Source organism: Chelonus insularis, unplaced genomic scaffold, assembly GCF_013357705.1.
Source record: "Chelonus insularis isolate UGA/USDA-ARS -01 unplaced genomic scaffold, ASM1335770v1 contig_150_pilon, whole genome shotgun sequence".
NCBI classification, from domain to species: domain Eukaryota; kingdom Metazoa; phylum Arthropoda; class Insecta; order Hymenoptera; family Braconidae; genus Chelonus; species Chelonus insularis.
Window position 1 is genome coordinate 1227483 of NW_023276392.1, and position 19571 is coordinate 1247053.

Here is a 19571-nt window from a genome sequence, read left to right on the forward strand (position 1 = left end):
TTTCCATCTATTTTATGATTATGTAGGATAATGTACATTAAAAATCGCAAAATTCTCTTGTTCATTATTCCAAAATTTTATAGAAAAATGAAATTAATACTAAAAAATTAAATTCATTTATCCCAGAACACTGAATTACAAGTTTTGTTTAAAATATTGAGAAGAGGATTTTAAATTTACCAAATAATGTAGAACAAAAAAATTTTTTCTCTATTTATCATTTTTAATATTTTTAAAAAATTCATTTCGTCCAAACACAGTTAAGCTTGAAATATAATAAAAAACAAAAAAAATATTCGAATAAAAAATATACAGCTTTTTGAAAGAATAGTAACAATAGAGTACATAAAAAAATTCATTTTTTTATCCATTGTAAATAATTCGTAGAGTAAATTAAATAAATTGCCTATAAAGGTAAATAACTCAATAAAACTTCTTAGAGATATTCCGAAGAAAACCTGAAGAAGCAAATTTTTTATAATACTCTTTTATTGACGAGTTATTGGAAAAAGTAAAAAAAAAAACATTAGTAGAATATTAAAGTATCATTCATTTGAGTAAAAAATTCAACATTGAAGGATAACAAATTGACTTCGCGATTTATCAATTTGCTACTTCCTATTTGCCTCGGTTTACCTTCAGTTTATCCTCAAAGGGATTGGATGAAAGTTAGTAATCCTCTGACAGATTTTCAATCGATCATATAATGTAAGAAGTCAGTCAGTTTTCCATATTTCGCTTCCAACTTTATTCTTGTTTCTGTGTAAACTCAATAACAATATTTCATTTCGTCTTTACCACAACTTGAAAAAAATAGAATAAAATATATCATCTCATAAATTAATGATTTTCATTAAATTAAACCACGAATGGCTGCTAAGTAATTGAAAAAATCATTATACTTTCTGCTCTTGAAAATAATAAAACGTAAAACATGAACGCATCAAGCGATATAACCGAGTATCATAAAAGTTTACAGACTTTTTATAAGTAATATACATTATTGAATGAATGTATATATATATATTCACTAGGACAAAGTAAAACATATATTTTAAAATATTGAGATGTATATAATATATTAAACAAGTTTGAAAGTATCATTACAAAGTGACGAGCTATGTGTACTACCTTTCGTTCTCTTCCTTTGTGTTTTTTCCTCTTTTGCTGTTGCCACGCAAAAATGCCAGAGTTTTAGTTTTATGCCAGCGAAACTTTCCACCGAGTTGTTTTTTTCTTTTTATTAATTTACACCCAAACGACAATGTAGCAAAGGGATAACATGAAAAAAGAATTTTTGACATAAAAAAAAAAAATTAACGACAACGAAGAGAATTAGAATTTTCAAACATTCTTCTGTTGATTTTTCTATAAACATAAAACAAGGATATAATACACATTGAATAGAAATTTTTCTTGCACTTTTATCTATATTTGCACTTTGACCTTCTCCGGCTTCGTCCTACTCCGTGATAACTTTCGCGAGCTGGTGGATACGCTCGTAAAGTTCAATTTGTCGGAGACATAAAAGTTTGCTGTGCGGGAAGGCGACGGTCTTTGGAAGCGTCTCGGGGCTTCTTTTTCTTCGACAACGAAGAAACGAGTGAAGAAAAAGAAAAAAAAATAGGAAAAAATATACTTAAAAGAAACTGGAGAAAGAAGAAAGAGGAGGAAATTTACCACGCGATCGGAAGTAATCCTTTCTCGAGACGAGTCCAGACCCGGAAGATTCGATCGATTAGAGTGGAACAAGAGGAGTAGCACCACAGGATGATGCTGGTAGCAGTGATGGTGGTGGTGGTGACCGGACGATATCCAACGGCCGTTCGCTTAATTGCTCGAAACGATAAATTCTTAGGGGCGGTAGCTACCACCACTATTCTACTACAGCTATTCCGTTGCTGCAAAGCCATATTAATTTGTGCCATAGCCTCCATCCTTTACTTCCATCCCTTTTCATTTCCTCTCTTTTCCCATGTTCGCTGGACGAGTTGTGTGTACTCGTTGCATAGCAGCATAACGAGCACGAGCTTCAGAGCTTTGGATTTGGTACAATGGTTCTGCTAATTCACGAATGAGCCTCAAACATCACCGGCACAAAATGGAATATATAAAGCTTATGGGCTTTTGATCGACAGTTTTCATGAAAGGAGTTTACCCGATAATATAGATGAACATGCAACTGCTTTAAATAAATTCAGACATCGAGAGGAGAGATAAATAGACATATAGAATGATAAAAGGGATGTTAACAAAATGTCTGCTATTAGATGAGACAAACCAGCGTTGAAATATATTGAATACTGGTAGGCATTTGCCTGGAAGTCAGCTCATTCAGAGGAATACTCTATTATATAAATACCCAGTATAAGAGCAGCCAAATTTTAACTAACAAATCAATCTTCTCAAAAGAAAAATAAATTTTTATTTGAATAATCTTTTTTCACTGACTAAATTTAGTTTACATTGAAAAAAAGATTTTTTTTGGCTTTTTAAGAGAAATAAATCATTTGAATTGAAATAAATATTTTTTTAATTTAATTATTGTTGATTTTAGAGATATTTGAAGTGAATTTATTTATAGAGAAAATGATTTTTAAATTAAAATGAATAATTGTTTTAAAAGTAGTCTATCTAGTGTGAATAAAAAAAAAAAACTTTTGAATATTCATCCAATCACTCTTTGTGGAGAGTATCTCACAAGATTACCTTTCAAACATTGTGATCATCCTTTTTTTGTCCTCACTTTAATTTATACTGTTTCAATTATTTAATCAATCTGTTACACCTCCACTGAGATTTTTAAGCATCAAAAAAAGTCTCAAGTCATATAATCCTAATTTCTTTGTCTGAATTAAACTTTCTCAGCTTCAAAGTCATAAAAAAGAATCATTATTTGTTTATTCGAAAATTTGTAATTCAATAAACTCAAAATAGTTTAATATTTTAGCATAAATAATAAATCTTTAGAATTAATAATTAACTGTTGCAACTGGGCACAATTGTTTAATCAAATTCAATCCTAATTTCAAGTACTATTTTCATTATTACTATTAAAATAATTTACCATGATAGATTGAACAAAGTTTTATTCATTGTTATTTTTATTTCAATTGAAAATCATACTTTTTCTTTAAAAATGAAAAATTTATTGAAACATCTTCTATATCAAAATTTTCTCAAGTTATTTTTCGGCAATATGTAAATGGTAGTATAATCCAGAGTAATTAGAGTCAGTCTGGTTCAATATTTTCTCTGATTTGAAATCTTGAAGGTAAAAGAACGAACAAAAAAGAGAAGAGGAAAGGAATATATATATATATATATGTTGTATTTGATTCTGTGTTGCATTCCAGGGAAGCATCGTGCGGTGGGTTGTAGCTCAGTGGCTCGGAAGGAGAGCAAGACCGTGCTGGGTCAGACCACGGGCGGGCTTTGAGCAGAGTTAACTAACCGGAAGTGACACGTAGATAGGCGTCGTTGAATAGGTTCGTTTCGCGTTGCCATCATGAACGATTCGATCAACTATCTCTTGTGATTCTACTGTAATATTTCTGTTTTGCATTCATGGAGTTACTCTTAAATTAATGATTGTAACTATGTATACAAGATTCAAAGTGGATACACACAAGTTCGAATGGGAATGAGAGGATGGTGAAAATGGGGCTGACTTGGTGGTTTACCCAACACCACAGTGACTACAGCTACAGTTACAGGAGCTAACTAATGATATACTATAAGTTTAAACAATACCTCTCAATTAATGACCAAACGCACTCTAGAAAGGTTAAGGTATACAGTTACGTGAGCTTTAAGTACACTCAGTCACTTTGTCTTTGTCTTTCAACCTTATCTCATGTTTCTTTTGTTAAGGAAAAATTTATTGGTGATTAGATTTAATTAAAAGGTGGTTTATTATTTAATTTTTGCTAGTATCTTTGCAATAAAAATGACCAATAATTAACTTCCATCAATTTAACTATATAATTATTTGTGTTACTCAAATTGAATGACAACACTCTTTCTCTTTTAGGATTGTACAGTTAGATGTATCATTTAATTTAATTTAAATTTAAGTATTTAAATATTAATGATATTAAGTGAAAAAATTCTACAAAAATCTTCTTTATTAAAAAATTTATACATTTTATATTGTTAAAGACGATATTCATCAATTTCTTGAGAATAACAAAAAGATGAATAATTGATGAACGTCAAGAAAAAAATTTCCAATCATTTAATTAATTCCATGGATACTTTTACCTTCTTTTTTTTTTTCTTTTATTCAATATTAAAAAAATTCTGTTTCACATCTTAATTTGAATCTCTTGGGTCGACTTCCAACCAAGACGCGTCACACGACGAAGTTTGAAAATCAATTTGGCGAAAAGACCGTGAAAAATTATCGAAAGTAAAAAAAAAGAAAACAGTAAAGTCGAGTGAGGGATTACGAGGTGGATGAAATAAAGAGAATGGAATACAGAGGGTGAGTAAAGAGAAGTATGCCTCAAAATTGATCGTCGTCGTCCCCAACGTCGTCGTCGTCGGCGTCGTCGTCTACGTTGTCGTTTCCGCCCGTCGACAAAAGTTTTCCCCATGCGTCATCTTAATTGGCTTAATGCCGACAAGTTACAGCGTGCAGCACATACCTAACTTGCTTTTTTCTCCTCGACCTACTCTCTTTGTGTCTCCATCTTTTTCTACCTCTAGGGACCTCAGCACCAAATCATCGCAAAGTTTACACCTCAATCTCCCAAAGGGCGATCGCTCATACTAGCCACCGGAAATTCTCTTGGGTTTGTGCTAGCTGAGCTCTCTTGTTTTACGAGCTATGACAGGAAACAAAATAATTGCTCAAGAAACTTTGTAATTGTTATTATGGTAACTTTGAATTGGGACTGCCATTGTAATGAATACTTATAAATTCAAAAATTAATTCACCACTGATTCAATTAATTACTCATCTAATTACGATAATTAGGTTGCTGAAAATACCACATTGTTGGATAAACATGAGTATCCAATCCATTTTCTTTGATTTTCCAATTATTATTTATTATTATCTTCATTATTGAGTTTATCGAGTATCACGTAAACCACTGCTTATTATTATAAAAGTTGTAACAATATAAAAATTTTATTAGGTTCAGGTGAACGATACAAAGGCAATACACGTAACTTTAACATCAAGGAATCACTATAATTCGATTCAAAACACGTGAAAGAGTTTAAATTGTAATAAAATTCCATCGTATCATTTTATTTTTTTTCTTTCCATCATTTTATCGACTTAGTAGTGTTCATTACAATCATTCTGTCGAATTCCTGCTCAAATACCTCGGAACAACTGAATAAGAAGATTCCACAATATGTAACGAAAAATTCAACAATCGAAATTGTCTATGAACGTGAAAAGAAAAAAAAATAGTTGGATAAAAAAGTAGATGAAATGAGAGAGAGAGAGAAAAAAAATCAGGACATTCCTCGTTGCAAAATCCATTTCGAGTGTGCACTTGCGAAAGTCTATCCTCGTAATCTCTTGGTTCTCTTCAGAGTTTCACTAACTTTCAGTATCTCTCCTTGTTCTCTCTAGCTTTCGGCTTTTCTCTTCTGTTCTCGTTTCCTCTCAGATTGAATGGAGGAAAAATAGTGCGGATAAAAAATAAAAAAAGCCACAAGCACAAGAGAGCAAGAGATGGCGTTGTCAAGTACTCGAAAAACTACCAGTGGTTTTCTCGAATATAAGAGAAAAGTGTAAAAGAGAAAATCGCGTGTGAGAACACGACTTGGTACGTTTGGTTAACTTTTCCTTACTTATTATCGTTGTGTGCCTCTTTTCTCAAGACAAGCCAAGACTTTTTTAGTTCTAGTTATATCCAAACTCGAAAAAAATCCAGGAAAAATTTGCTGCGTCTTTCAAGCTCTGCTATAGACATTGCAAAAAAAAATATGAGCTTTTTTATACTTTTATATATATATATATGATGACGCGACGCTGTTACATTATACGCGAAAATGTTTTTCGTTTAGGAATACCATGCCCGGAGAGTCGTTGAGGTTTTTTCATACACCATCTCTCACACACCTACCCAGCGAGACGTATTAAACGTTTTGACGCGAAGTTTTTATGCGCCACAGGGGACCCCTACGAAGGATTACCACCACGCAAAGACTTTACCCTCCCGTCGTTTGTAAGAAAAAGAAAATGACCAGGAAACGAGAAGAACTCCCAGCGAGCACAACTTTGTACGAGAGTCTGTGATTATTTCCACTCGTAAGAGTGACAAGAAGTATTAAGAATATTTTTTTTATTCTTCCTGAAGTTGTGATATTTGTTTTTTTTTTTTAACTGAATGAATTAATATCAACCACAATAACCACGAGAGTTAAAATTTTATAGTTGTGCTTAACGATGAAAAATGGCTAAATAATTTTTTTAATATTCGAATAGAGAAAATATTAAAGAGATGGATCAAGTAAAAAGGTTAAAAGTGCAGTAAACCTGTGAACTTTATGGTGAATAATAGTTTTTAATAGTTTGACGTAATTTTTTAACATTGATGCTTGCATTAAATTTAAAAATAATTTTAAAAAAATACATTAGATAATTTTATTAAAAAAAGAAAAAAATAAATAAAAAATTCCATTATTTTTTTGTCGATTACATTCAACTATAAATTTTTTTTTATTATAAAAAAATTTTTATAAATAAACCGCACACAATATAAATATGATCTCCACCTCTAACAACAATACCAAACTACAATAAAAGTTCTCTGCAATTTATTTGAAAATAAAACTGATGCTCGAATTGAAAATTGATAAATCAAAATAAATTAATTATTAAAGATCGTTTTTCTTTTGTTTAATGAAAGGTATAATGTCTGCCTTATCACAGTTTTTTGTCACAAATCCCCTTGAAGAAGTGTATTTTTAACTAGAAAAGAAAAATAAATCGCTACTCCAGTTTTATCTTATAATATGAAATGAATGAACGACTAAATGTTTCGCTTTTTAATCGAGATTAAGCGACCGAGTCGCTGAGTAAATGTTCAACTACCTCGTCGCTGAGTGCGAGTGGAATTTTAAGTGGAGCATCCCCGGAAATTAGGAAGATTTGATCGGCCGTCTGAATTACAAATAACTTCATTATTGTAGTTCCCACGTGAGATGCCTCCGTCACGTCTATTTATCCACACCCATAGTTAAATGGATCGCTTTATTTTATTCATCCATATCCCTTCCATACTTGAGATCTTCATTTAGTTAACTTTATGATGAAAAAGCATAGAATGTTACATCACATTGACAAGAAAATAATAAAAAATCGCAATTGTCAAGAAACAAGGTTCCATCAGAAGTATTATATGACCAAACATAAACAACTGGACTATCCTTTTACATTCCTTCCCAAAGGACTCTCGTAAGGTAAGACGCAAGAGACTCACCGTAGAATATGAGAACTACGTGAACTGAAATAAAAAGGACTATAATGAAAAAATATATTTTTTTTTGTTCAGAATTCGAAATGCCTCTAGCGATACTCTCGTCCTCTCATTGTCATTCGTCCTGAAAGGAATTATTCCACGGCCATGAATAATGCTCTCGAGATCTAAATTCTCTGGAAATTCATGCAGAGGGTTCGAATATGAGAAAATGGGGAACAAAACGGGAGGATTGAATTTTATTTTTCATTTTGCTTTATTCGTTGGATTCTTGATGCATTCTGACAGGATAATAAAGTATTGAAAAAAAAAAAAAAGAGAATTATGTCAAGCAAAAAGTTAAATTTTTATTATACTTGCATTATCTATGTTACGTATATTTTATTTTTTGATGTTACAATAAGCCTTTTGAATTTGCTTTGTGAATATTTTTTGTGGTTCCGCGTGAAAGCTAGTTATCATTTTTATTCATCTACTCGACGTAATTTTATATTGAACCTCACAACCACATGATATTGGTGGTCAATTATTTATTATTCTACAAAAAAAAAAAAAAAAATGGTGGAAGTTGATGTAAATTGAAGCAATAATTATATTAATGTGTTGATATATTTGAAATGAATGTTAATATTATGTTAATACTCCCTGTTGAGATATTAGAGGTCTCATCTCTGGTAGGGTAAATACGCTATAGAGTAATCTCACGTGTTTACCAGCGTCTTTAGAGTTAGTTTGATGGTCTAACAACGTTGGGATATTGCTGAAATAATTCTCTCGATTCCTCTATTTCCTCAATCTGATGTTTAATCATTAGATTCCGCTTGTAATAATAATCAATGAGATGTTTCCTATAGTCATTCCATCAAATAATCGCTTCTTTATCAAATAATTTGATTAAAAAAATTGGAACTTTCTAAATAGTATCCATTAATAGTGAAATTGTTATCATTATTTCATTTAAAGTAACATTTTAGGATGAATTCGAAAAATAAATGGGTAAAAAAGAGAATGTGAGATAAACACAATACACATACATGATTCAACAATGTAATAGTTAAAGCCTCGAGAATAGACGAACAAAGAGTGCTTTCCCACGGCTGGACGCCCAGTGAAACTTTCGAATTTAATTCGATTAGAGTCGACGACTTGGGCTAGAGCTTTAACGAGTAAGAAAAAGGACCAAGAAATAGGTAGTAGGATAAAAAAATAATCTAATAAAAAATTATAGTATTGAACTTGAATTTTCATTAATGTTTGCTACATAAAAAAAAATCAGCAATTAATTCTTTGTTTTTTTTCTGTTTAATTGATTTGATAGATAAAAATGTGAGTAATAATCACTTTTGAATATATTGAACAACAAAATAAAATTAAGAGTACAATAAAAAAAATTATCTAGAGCAAATTAAATTTAATTAAAATTTCACGTAAAAACTTTACTTTTCAATTACCGATTTATAATCAAATAGCTTCGGGCGTTGAAAAATGTTTCAAAAAGCGAGAAAACTTTATGCAGTAAATAATTGTCAATAAAAGTCTAGATACCGTGAAACTTAGATAAAAAAATTTTTTTCTTCTATTTTTGATGCCCTAGAATAGAAAGTGGAGTATTGTATATGAGTATGTGACTTGGATTTCTCTCTAAAAATAGATTTTAAATATTATAACAAACTTTATAAATAATTTGATACAATTTAGATCGTTAGATTTTTCAATTTTGTAAATAATAGAACTGTTGAAATAGTGGTTGTAATAAACCGTCAAAAAATTCTAGAACTATTTTAAAAACGTGTCTCGTTGATGGATTGACTCAACTTGACCTCATGCAATGCAAAAAATGATAAACAAAAATTTTATCATGATTCTAGCACGTTTTATTGGCAGAATTAAAATTTTTTATAAATTCTTATCACAATTTAGCATCATTAAAAATTATATTTAAAGTATCGAATGATATTTAAATTGCAACATGAAACTAAAACTAGTAATTGAATATCCGACTTGTGGAAATTGAGTTTCAATTTAGAGGAAAAATCAATAAGTAATAAAAACAGGATAAATCAATATTTACAATTAAGAAATAAACTTTGAAAATTTTTTGGTAAATTAAAAGAAATAAATTTTCATCAGTAAATAGGACATTTTTGATGGAAGTGAGGTTTAAAAAGGTTTAAAAAAATAAATGGCTGTGATAAGTAATTATTTGTTAATTCTATAAACCGTAAAATTCATGATAAAGACGTGCTTTATCTTAAAAACACATCTAAAGTCTCACGAAACGCCCAACCAACTCGTTACGTGTCTTTTTAACGATTAATTACACCTCGGTAGAACGGCGGGACGCGAGCGATTTGTCTTCATTGGCGAGACGACTTATCGGACCGCGGGAACGTACGCTAAGGGCACAGGAGATGGAACGAGATAGCAAGATGGATGCCCCAAACCAGCACCACTTCAACCCCTGTCTCGTTGGAACCATCTATCAATTGTTTTACAATATCGCCCTGTCGTACTCTACATTTTTTTCGTCCTCTATTTTTCATTTTTTTTTATCTTTTTTGACACATGTCCTAGATATTCCTGGTGCTTCCTGCGGAAACATGCCAGTCAGTTTTGCGTTCAATCATCCGAATAAAATTGTTATTTGCTATTGTAGAACCAAGATCATATATGATACCGATTACTTTATTCGCACCATTACGGTTTTAGTTAATTATAAATGCGATTAAAAATGTCCAGTCATGAGAGAAAAATCCATGGGGGATAGAAATTCAATATTGACAGTGATAATGCACTATTATCTATATATTTATCAAATTTTATTAAACTGTGATTGATGGGAGACTACATGAAAAAAATTAACTCAACATTAAAAGCATATTTCGATTCAATAAAAAATTGATATTTTTCTGCAGTATTTTTTATTTTGAAATTTTTCATTCGAATTAGTGTTATGTTATAAACGAAACTTTACATAGAGAATAATTAATAGAGAAACATTTTAAAACAAAAAATTTTTTTTTATCATCTGATTTAAAAGGTTAATAATAATTTGCTTTAAAAAATTCTAAATATCTATGAATTGATACAATTATTAAAATTAAATAAAATGATAAAATTCTGCATTATGTATTTAATTACATTTTCAGATGCCTGAAAGACGGAAGTAATTGGCACGAATCCATTAATATGATTTCCAACATGTGAAGTAAGTGATGAAAGATATAATAATAAATAAATTGATTTGTTTTCATTCATAACATTTAATATTAATATTTAATCAAAGGAATATTTTATATTATGAAAAATAATTTAATTATTGACACCAATTGTGAAGATTAATTATACTAATTTATTTAAACACACCATCAAATGAAAAAAAATTGGATTAAAATCCAAACATTTTATCTAGGACACCCTTTCAAGAGGCATTCAAAATCTCTTTATTAAATAATAAAAAGAATTATTGAAAAAAAATACTGACCCACGCCATTCAAGTGACTACGTACATAATTAGAAACACAAAAAGAACGTTGCCCTAATCCAAAAAAAGAATCAGACGTGAAAAAACAATTTAGGTCCTTTCGAGAAGTTAAATAACACACGTAAGATGCCTCAGGGGAGGCTTGAGGCTAAAATGTGTTACAAGTTCCCCCAACTTTCAGCAGTATCCTACGTCCATTGAATGTGAAAAGTATCAAGTTACTTCTCATCCAAAACAACCCTCTGATAACCCTGAACCCTCTATTCAGAATCATCAAAAGGTACCGAGTGGTCTCGAACAATCGCCATTATTATAAATTTATTATAATTGGTATATTTTTCCACATAAGTGTAAAAGTGTCGTAGCATAAAATAGCACAAAAATGACACAAAAGTTGGTAACAATAGAGTGAATAGACGATGCAAAAAAAAAGTAACAAGCAGGCGACAAAATGAAAACGTCAACATCAAGAAAATAAAACACAGTGTCTGAAATATCAAAATATCTTTTTTTTTTTGTCTTCACATTTTAGCAGTATTCATCTACTCTTTTTAAAAATAAAAATACAGACATATAATATTTACTTTATTAAATTGCTGCTTGATAAAATTACCTGACGATGATAAAATAATGTTTATTTAATAATTAATAATATATGGTGTCAGAGTAAATTAATAAACCATAATTATTTAAAATTTATATTGATTTTTCACGAATAATATTACTTGAATAAATCTACATCTGTTGCTTTAATAATAGATAATATTTAAACAGTTAGCATATTTATTTTAATGCAAATTAACCAGACATTACCTGCAATTTCACACAATCTGGCTCATTAAATTCAGCAAATAATATACAGAAAATTAATTTCCTCATTCATATTCTATTTGCATCGAAATAAATGAATGCATAAGTAAACAATGTCATAATTACTAGAAACATCAAATCAATAATAAATTTATATTTAAGTACTTACGAATTGTTAAATTAGCTGGCTTTACTATCTTTGGACATACTTTGAAAAGTCCAAGTTTGAATTTGACACTGACTGTAGACGCAAACTGTCGTGGAAGATGTGGAAGGAAAAGTTTTTCTTCAGTGTGAAGCCAAGCTGGGCCAAGAAGTGCAGTCGAAAGTGCGGCGAGTGCTGCCAGACCACAAACGACTCCACATCGGGTCATCCTGGAACCACTCGTGCCTCCAGAGCAACACATTTTCCTTTCTTTTTCTTTTATTCACTTTTTCACACACAATGCTATCAACTTTCTTTCCTCCCTTATTCTATTCTATCTCCTATCCTATTTTCTATCGCCCTCTACACACGTTTCCAACAAATCGTGAGTTCTTTCACGTCGAAATCAACTTAACAAATTTTCATTCAAGCTTTGATTCACTTTTTTTTCATCTTTAACGACTTTTTTATTTAATTATTTCATTTATTTAATTCTCCATTTTCATCATTATTCATCTAAAGATTTTTTCTTACACTTTTGTGTTCAATTAACATTAAAGCCAATCATTTTTCGTGATTTATTTTGACGAATCATTTGATTTTAACTGCTTATTGCTTCAAAATGATTCTTCTGCACCGTCAAGTGTCTGAGTTATGTCCCAACAGCAATCGGAAAGGCTATTTGCCGATATTGTTTCGTGTCCTGTAAAGAAAAGAAAAAATATTACTGAAGAAAAATATATATATTAGGATATCCGTTAACATCTGGATTTCTTTATAGATATATGAACAAAACTCTTGTTTTTTTTTTGTCTTTGCGATATCGACGGGCACTTAATATCAGAGCGTGAAAAACGATCAGGACAACAATTCTAGGTCGCTACAAAACTTAACCGATGCCAAATGCAGCTGTCACACATGAGCTGTATATTGGAGTGTAGAGAAACTGCAAAGAACTAGTGAATAAAAAGGAAAAAAAATAACTGAGATTGAAGATCAAAAAGTGAAAATAAAATAAATAAAGTCAATAAAGAAAAGTATTTAATAATTGAAATAAATACTTCATTGAATTCTAGTCAATATTTAAATAAAATTATTATTAAATACTAGCTTTACTTCGTTATGTTCATGTATGTGAACGAATAATTGAATTTATTAATTCATTTTTCGATAAATTATTAATGTTCGGTTGATTAAGGGAGACTAGGGTAATATGGGAACATTGACGAGTTATATTTACTTTACAATTTTTAATAAACATTTTCTATATCCCTTAAGTAATAAAAAAAATTATATTAAAAAAAAATGGGTAATTAACAAAATTATTTTTACATGGGGTTCCTTTTTACCTTTTGGTGGAGGAGAAACCAAGGCAGTACGAGGTGCCAGGAGTAAAATGGGGTACTTTAAAAAGTAAAAGAATGACTCATAAAATTTTTTTTATCAATTCTTCATTTTTTATTTAATGTAATTTCTTTAGTAGTTAAGACCTAAAAAAATTGTTATTGAGAATATTGAAGTAATTATAAGTTCTTGTTGTTCTCACATTGTCTCAGTTTCATCTAAAGATGTTCTTCATGGCCATTTTTAATCAAAAATTACATAAAGTTAGTACTCTATTGTTAATACCAATAGTCTATTGCAAAATATGTGAAACGAATGTAAAATGAATAGTTAATGGATAATAAATTGTTATTAGTGAATATTTCAATATGATTTTTCAACTGGAATGCTTTGATTTTTGATTATCAACTGATTCTCAAGGGACCATAAAAATATTGAGGTTCATGAGAAAAATTGTTTCATGTTTAAAGCTATTTTCCTACCATTTCAAAAATTTTAAAAATTAATTAGGATATGAATACAGATGTTTTTTTTTATAATTTCGAATGTTCTAATATTTGTTTCACTCATAACTTTTATATTTCCAAAAAAAAATAGAAATTAAATACATTGGTGAGAATTGTATTTTATTTTCATGAGATAATGGTTCAATAACCTTTTAAAAAATTCAAAAATCTGTACTAAAACTTTATTATCATCCATTCCTATTTATTCGGACCATCATTTCGATCGATAGTTAAAGTTGTAATGGTGAGTATTAAATTGACATCAATATTAATTTCACATAATCTGCTTGAATAAAAACATTAATACTTTTAAAGCAGCTATTTCATTCTATTCAAACTCTCTTCATTCTCACTGTAATGTTCCCATTCGTACTTTACGAGATAAAAAAATTTAATCGGCCTAAAGTTAGTCCTAAAATCATCACGAGTAGAGTAAACATACGAAAGAATTCATTACTGGACTAAGTAGACCATCTCGGCACGTGCTGAAGTCTCCATAGGAAGACTAAAGCAAAGTTAAACCTTGGATGGAACTTGGATAACTCGCTTATCGAGCTGAGATTATTCTCTTTTATTGGTGGAAATTGGACCAAGAGTCTTTCCAAGATAACCATGAATCGTAGGAATATTCATCTTTCCTTTCTCTGCTCACTTCCGTTTCTCTTTCCATCATTTCCTGCACTTACTGTGTTGGAGTCTTATACAACAAGGAATGGCTTTCTTTAACTGATCAATTACTGTTCATATTAAAACTTTCCTAATTACCTGCAGGATAATTTAATTATTTTTAGAACCATAAAGGGGGAATTTTTTTTTTTATTATTATCTGAGGATTATTTGATTATCGTGTAAATATTTGTATTTGATTGAGTTCAAAGGATAAATTTGGTTTTAGGAATTCTTTAGAGTTTTGGGAAAATCCTATAAAAAATAGAACGTGACGCTGGATTGATTAAATGACATGTTGAGACCAAACGGATTTAAATTCGAAACTTTTCTTCAGAAGGAAATTCTCAGGAATTTTATTGAGTTATTTGGATTTCAAAGAATGAGATAGAAATACGAGAGACATAGAAACTTTGATTCTCTTACATGAAAAAGATTTAAAAAAAAAAAAAAATGGGAAGAATTTAAAAAAAAATATTTCCTCTGAATATTATGCTTAAGTATTTATTTGAAAAAATATTTAAACCTTAAAATTCATCTCAACTACTTTAAATATTTTTGTAAAATTCTTATTACTTCTTTTTTTTTTTATACTGAAAAATATTTTATAAAATATCCTTGATTTTTTTTCTTTGATAAACTTTTTATTTTGAAGCGAAAAAAAATATTTTAGCCATAAAAAAATGTTTGCAAATTAAAATAATTTTAGCTTAGTTCTCTCAAAAAAAATCCAAAGAAAAATGGTTGGTTTATTTAGAAAAAAAAAAAAAAATTATCATATAAATAGAATTTTGTCATGCATAGTAAATAAAGAGATGTTGATTGGAAAAGAGGGGGTTATATTGTGAAATATCAAAGACGCATAAACTGCGAAATTCATTGGAAATACTACTTTACTGATAACGAGAGGATCACAAGAGTTGAATGATGGTTAGTACTATTCGAATTGTACGTGCGATAGTAAGCGTTTTGCAGTAACACTTGGTGCAAAATGACGATGTATATACGCACATGCATATGTATTCCACGAACGTTTCACTTGAAGCCAAAGGCAATTTCACCAAATGCCGAGCAATTGTTTGAAGCCGCTGAGCGAACCGAGCTACATGAAGTGTCAGAGTAGCAGTAGGAAAACGAGAGGAATATGAAAGAAATATAGCCAACTGATGGTAAAGAGAAAGAGGGAATCATTTTGAAAAGTCAATACGAAAATCGGTATCGTTTGATGTACCAACGGAATCATTCTCTATTTTATTGAAACTCGTAAGTATAGAAAACTACGGGGTAAAAAAAAGTTTATAAAAAGAAACAAAAAAAAGGGTAAATGAAAAACTAAAAAACTAAAAAATAAAGTTCTATGTGCCTCAGGCTGTAGCTCTATCGATTCCCGATCGACGCGTAAACCTAGTGCTAAGCGGATTTTCCACTTAAACGTTTTGTTTCGAAATTTCTCTTACTTGTATTTTTCAGTAAATGTTCCCATCAATTTTAATGATCATTATAACCAATTAAATTATCTACATAAAAAATAATTGCATTTATAACACAACAAGATCTAGAATCTTTACAAACAGAAAAAAAATGTATTTTTTTAATTTTATAAAAATCAAAACAAAGTTGGAGAAAATGTAAAGAAGATTTTCTTTGTGTTTGAATGATTATTTTTGTTTTTAAAATATTTATTATATTGATACCGGAAGTTAAGTAGCTTATGAAAATTCTCAATTAGATTGGAAATCAATCTGAATAGTATGAATAAAATATTTCAAATATGTTGACTTAATATAGTTTGATATTCATAATGCATTCATCTTTATAATCACTAGTATTTTTTTAATATATTTTTATGCAAAGATGAAAAAATCATCCTGTTTCTATTGAATTATCAAAATTAACTTCTTTATGCAAAACTACTATATTTTTTTTTTCAACGTACTTCAAAAAATATGAAAATGAAAAACTGGTTGAAGTTAAATTACATTAAAAACATCACACTTGCACAGTAATTTGATGTTGATAAAATTAGAGAATAGTAATTTGTGTGATAATATTAATGCATGAAAAAAAAATGATTAACATATTTTAGCAAAGTAAAAATTAGATTGAATTTTGAAGCTATTGCATTTTTTTTTTCTTTCCAAATTTGAGGAATTCTGAAAAAAATTCCTCTTTTTTTACTCTGAACAAACACCAAGTATCCTTTTAATCTCACTCGTGAATGCTTCTCTCCATTTCAAGCAATTGCATTCTCTGCATTTTTGTACCAATTAATTTTATTATACCCCAAAATATTTCTCATATAAAGCTTCAATCAAATTAACTTAAAATAAATTCCTTCTTCACTGTAATAATTCAATTTAAAGATCATTTGGCGATAATTGGAATACAATAAATTTATTTGTAGTATCATGAATTAAGGCTTAGAGAAAAGTATTTCTCTATTACGAAAATCCATGGGTCTCTTTCGTGTCTTTACTCTTTACTCTAAGCCTTTTTTTTGTCGTGTTCTTGCCTTCTTCTTACTCACTCGTTCGTTCACATTAACGTTGAGAATGTACCCTAAGCACGATCCCAAAGGGTGGTTACCTACCCACCTCGTTAGTCGATTTCCTCGTTTTTTAGAAAGGTTTCTCTCTTTCTCTTTCACGTTATATTCGTGATACTTTGGCAATCAGAATTAATTCCCTCACGACCAAAGCAAACGTTTTAACGATTTTTTTTTTTCACATAACTAAAAATCCATTAGTGATAGCCGTCGCTTATTGGAATTGACAGTTGTGTATGAAACTTTTTATACATTATCAATATTTTTAACATTTTATTCTTTTTTTTCCGTCCAATTTTTTCTTTACATCCAAAAGAAAGAAAAAAAATATTTTTTTACTTAAGTCGTTTAAGAGATTTATTGTGTTTTTATTCGCCGACAAATAGCGTGAATTTGCCACACTCTTGACAAATTATGAACGATAGTCAAGGATGTCTGGAGTCAAGAGTGTCTGGGAAAAGGATAAGAGTGCAGGCAAAGATAAAAGTAGTGCATATATATGAAAAAATAGACATTCGCATTCAATGAAAATGTCGACTTTCACTATCAGTAAGACTCTTCACTTTATACGGAGACTAGAAAATATTGAGAAAACTTTCAACGCATCGATATTCCGAGTTGATTTCCTTTTTCTATGGATCCCTAGAGTAACTTGAGATCCGTTAAATTCAGTGATATCTTGCGGGCCCTAGCTTATTCCTTATTCTTGTACCTTCCCTCAGGAGTCTTGATGCTTCTAGATACCACTAGCATCTCCGGAAAAATTGCAGGCTTACATAGATACAAAAAAAATTATATCAATGCCAAGAAATCAACATTTTTTTTTAAATAAAAATAATATTTCATTGATGTTAATACTTTTATTCATTAAAGTATGAATCATAAAACTTTTTTATTATTCCTAAGTTATTATCTAGAAAAACGAACAAATTGTTAGAGAGAAATTTTTTAATAATTATAAATATTACTTTGAACTTATTTTTAATGATTCACAAACAGTTTTACACTCTGCTGAATATATTTCTCTTGTATATCACCTTTAAAAAATTTAATTTAATTTTTAAACTAGTCTTTGATTAATCTAAGTTACTTTTCCTGTATCAATTTGATTGCCAACACTACGAAGCAACTGTGATGGTCAATATTTTGAGTATCGTCAACTAATATTTAATTATCTGCAAGTACTCAATGTAGAAGCTTCCTCTTGTCAACTCGTTTAACAAAAAAAATCAATAACACCAATGAGTAATTAGTAATTAGATAAAATGAACGAGAGAGTTTTTTACAATTTCGATGAGCGATTTTTTCTCGTATTTATTGAAAAGTCTCTTGATCTGTGGTAAAAGAGAAGGGAAAAAATAATGAGAGAATATAAAGTATTGCCCCTTCCTCTTTTCAATTTATTTATTCCAACGGAAAGAATGGAAAAGGGAGAAAATGATTATCGTATTTCCCGAGGTAGATGAAGGCTTTTTCGCGAGAAAGAGCCAACGATCGTGAACTCATTGGCTAAGCGGAAATGGGAGATCCACAGTCAGGAGATCTAGAGTACGGTAAAACCTAGTCGGAGCTTTTTTTTTATTCCTTTTATCACGGGAATCATGACTGTAGGCGAACTTTTAATTACCCAGGTCTTAAAGAGATGTTGCTAAGAAGTGAGAAATAAAACAAATTTAACAACTTGTTTGGGTGCGAATGACCGGGCTATTTTTCTTAAGAGAAGTCAAACATTTTGACACTAATATTTAACATTTGAATCTATTTAAAATACTTCTGTTTATATATCTACAATTATTTTTCGCATTCCTGGCGTTGCTCTTTCACACGACAGTCACAGAAAATTTCCCGGAGGGGGTGGCCGGGTATTTAATTGAAAAACGTGTTATATTCGAGATTTCCCGCGAGAGCATGAGAGTAGTAATAGAAGGATAGAGTTTGTGTATTTTCTCAGAGAGAAAATCCGTTCGAACTCGAGTCTAGGGAACGTTCCACTTGGTGGTTGCTTCATTTCCTATTCTTTTCATTTTCTGTTTTACCTTTGAATTCATTTCTTCTATATGACTTTTTCAATTGAGAAAAATTTTTACCCCACAAAGATATATCATAGATACCTACATTGTGAGCCAGCTAATTTCTCATTAGTTTGCACAGTATTCAAATGTCTCTTGAAAAAAAAAGAAGCATGCTCTATTTCAATTATAGCAACTGATGTACGATTTTTAAAAAATCTTGATAACTGATTTTTTCTTTCTAATATACGCTAGAGAGTCAATAGCGAACAATAAAGCTTTGTAAGGAAGAAGTTTGTTTTTGTGGTAAATTTTTTTTTTATTATGGTTTACAACAGTTTTTCAATTTTACGAGAAGTTGAATGATGGTAAAACAATATTAAAACAAAGAACGATTTTTTTTTTTTTGTTGAATATTAATAGAAAAAAAATTTTGAAAACATTATTTAAACATTTTTTATAAAACAAAAAGAATGAATATTTTATTTATAGCCATAATTTTAAAAGTTCTGGTACTTAGAAATTTTAAAAATTATTATTCTCTAGAAATATATACATAAAAATTGTTATAAATAGATTGAAATATTTTTCTAATGAAAACTATTCATCAAAGTCTT

The 19571-nt window shown here is 29.8% G+C and overlaps 1 protein-coding gene and 1 long non-coding RNA gene across 3 annotated transcripts in view; one reads left to right on the forward strand and one right to left on the reverse strand.

The window, feature by feature from the left end:
- The window catches only part of LOC118063919 (uncharacterized), a 96373-nt gene that overhangs the window by 58320 nt on the left and 18482 nt on the right, over positions 1–19571 (forward strand). For both annotated transcript variants that reach the window (XR_004689998.1, XR_004689999.1), the window contains exon 2: positions 10595–10653. This is a non-coding gene — a long non-coding RNA (uncharacterized lncRNA). The remainder of the gene's footprint in view (positions 1–10594; positions 10654–19571) is intronic.
- LOC118063843 (uncharacterized) overlaps positions 1–19571 on the reverse strand; it is a 77974-nt gene that overhangs the window by 56751 nt on the left and 1652 nt on the right. Inside the window, exon 2 of the mRNA XM_035078024.1 lies at positions 11909–12587. Within this exon, the coding sequence (XP_034933915.1) occupies positions 11909–12146 (238 nt within the window). The 5' untranslated portion in view covers positions 12147–12587. The remainder of the gene's footprint in view (positions 1–11908; positions 12588–19571) is intronic.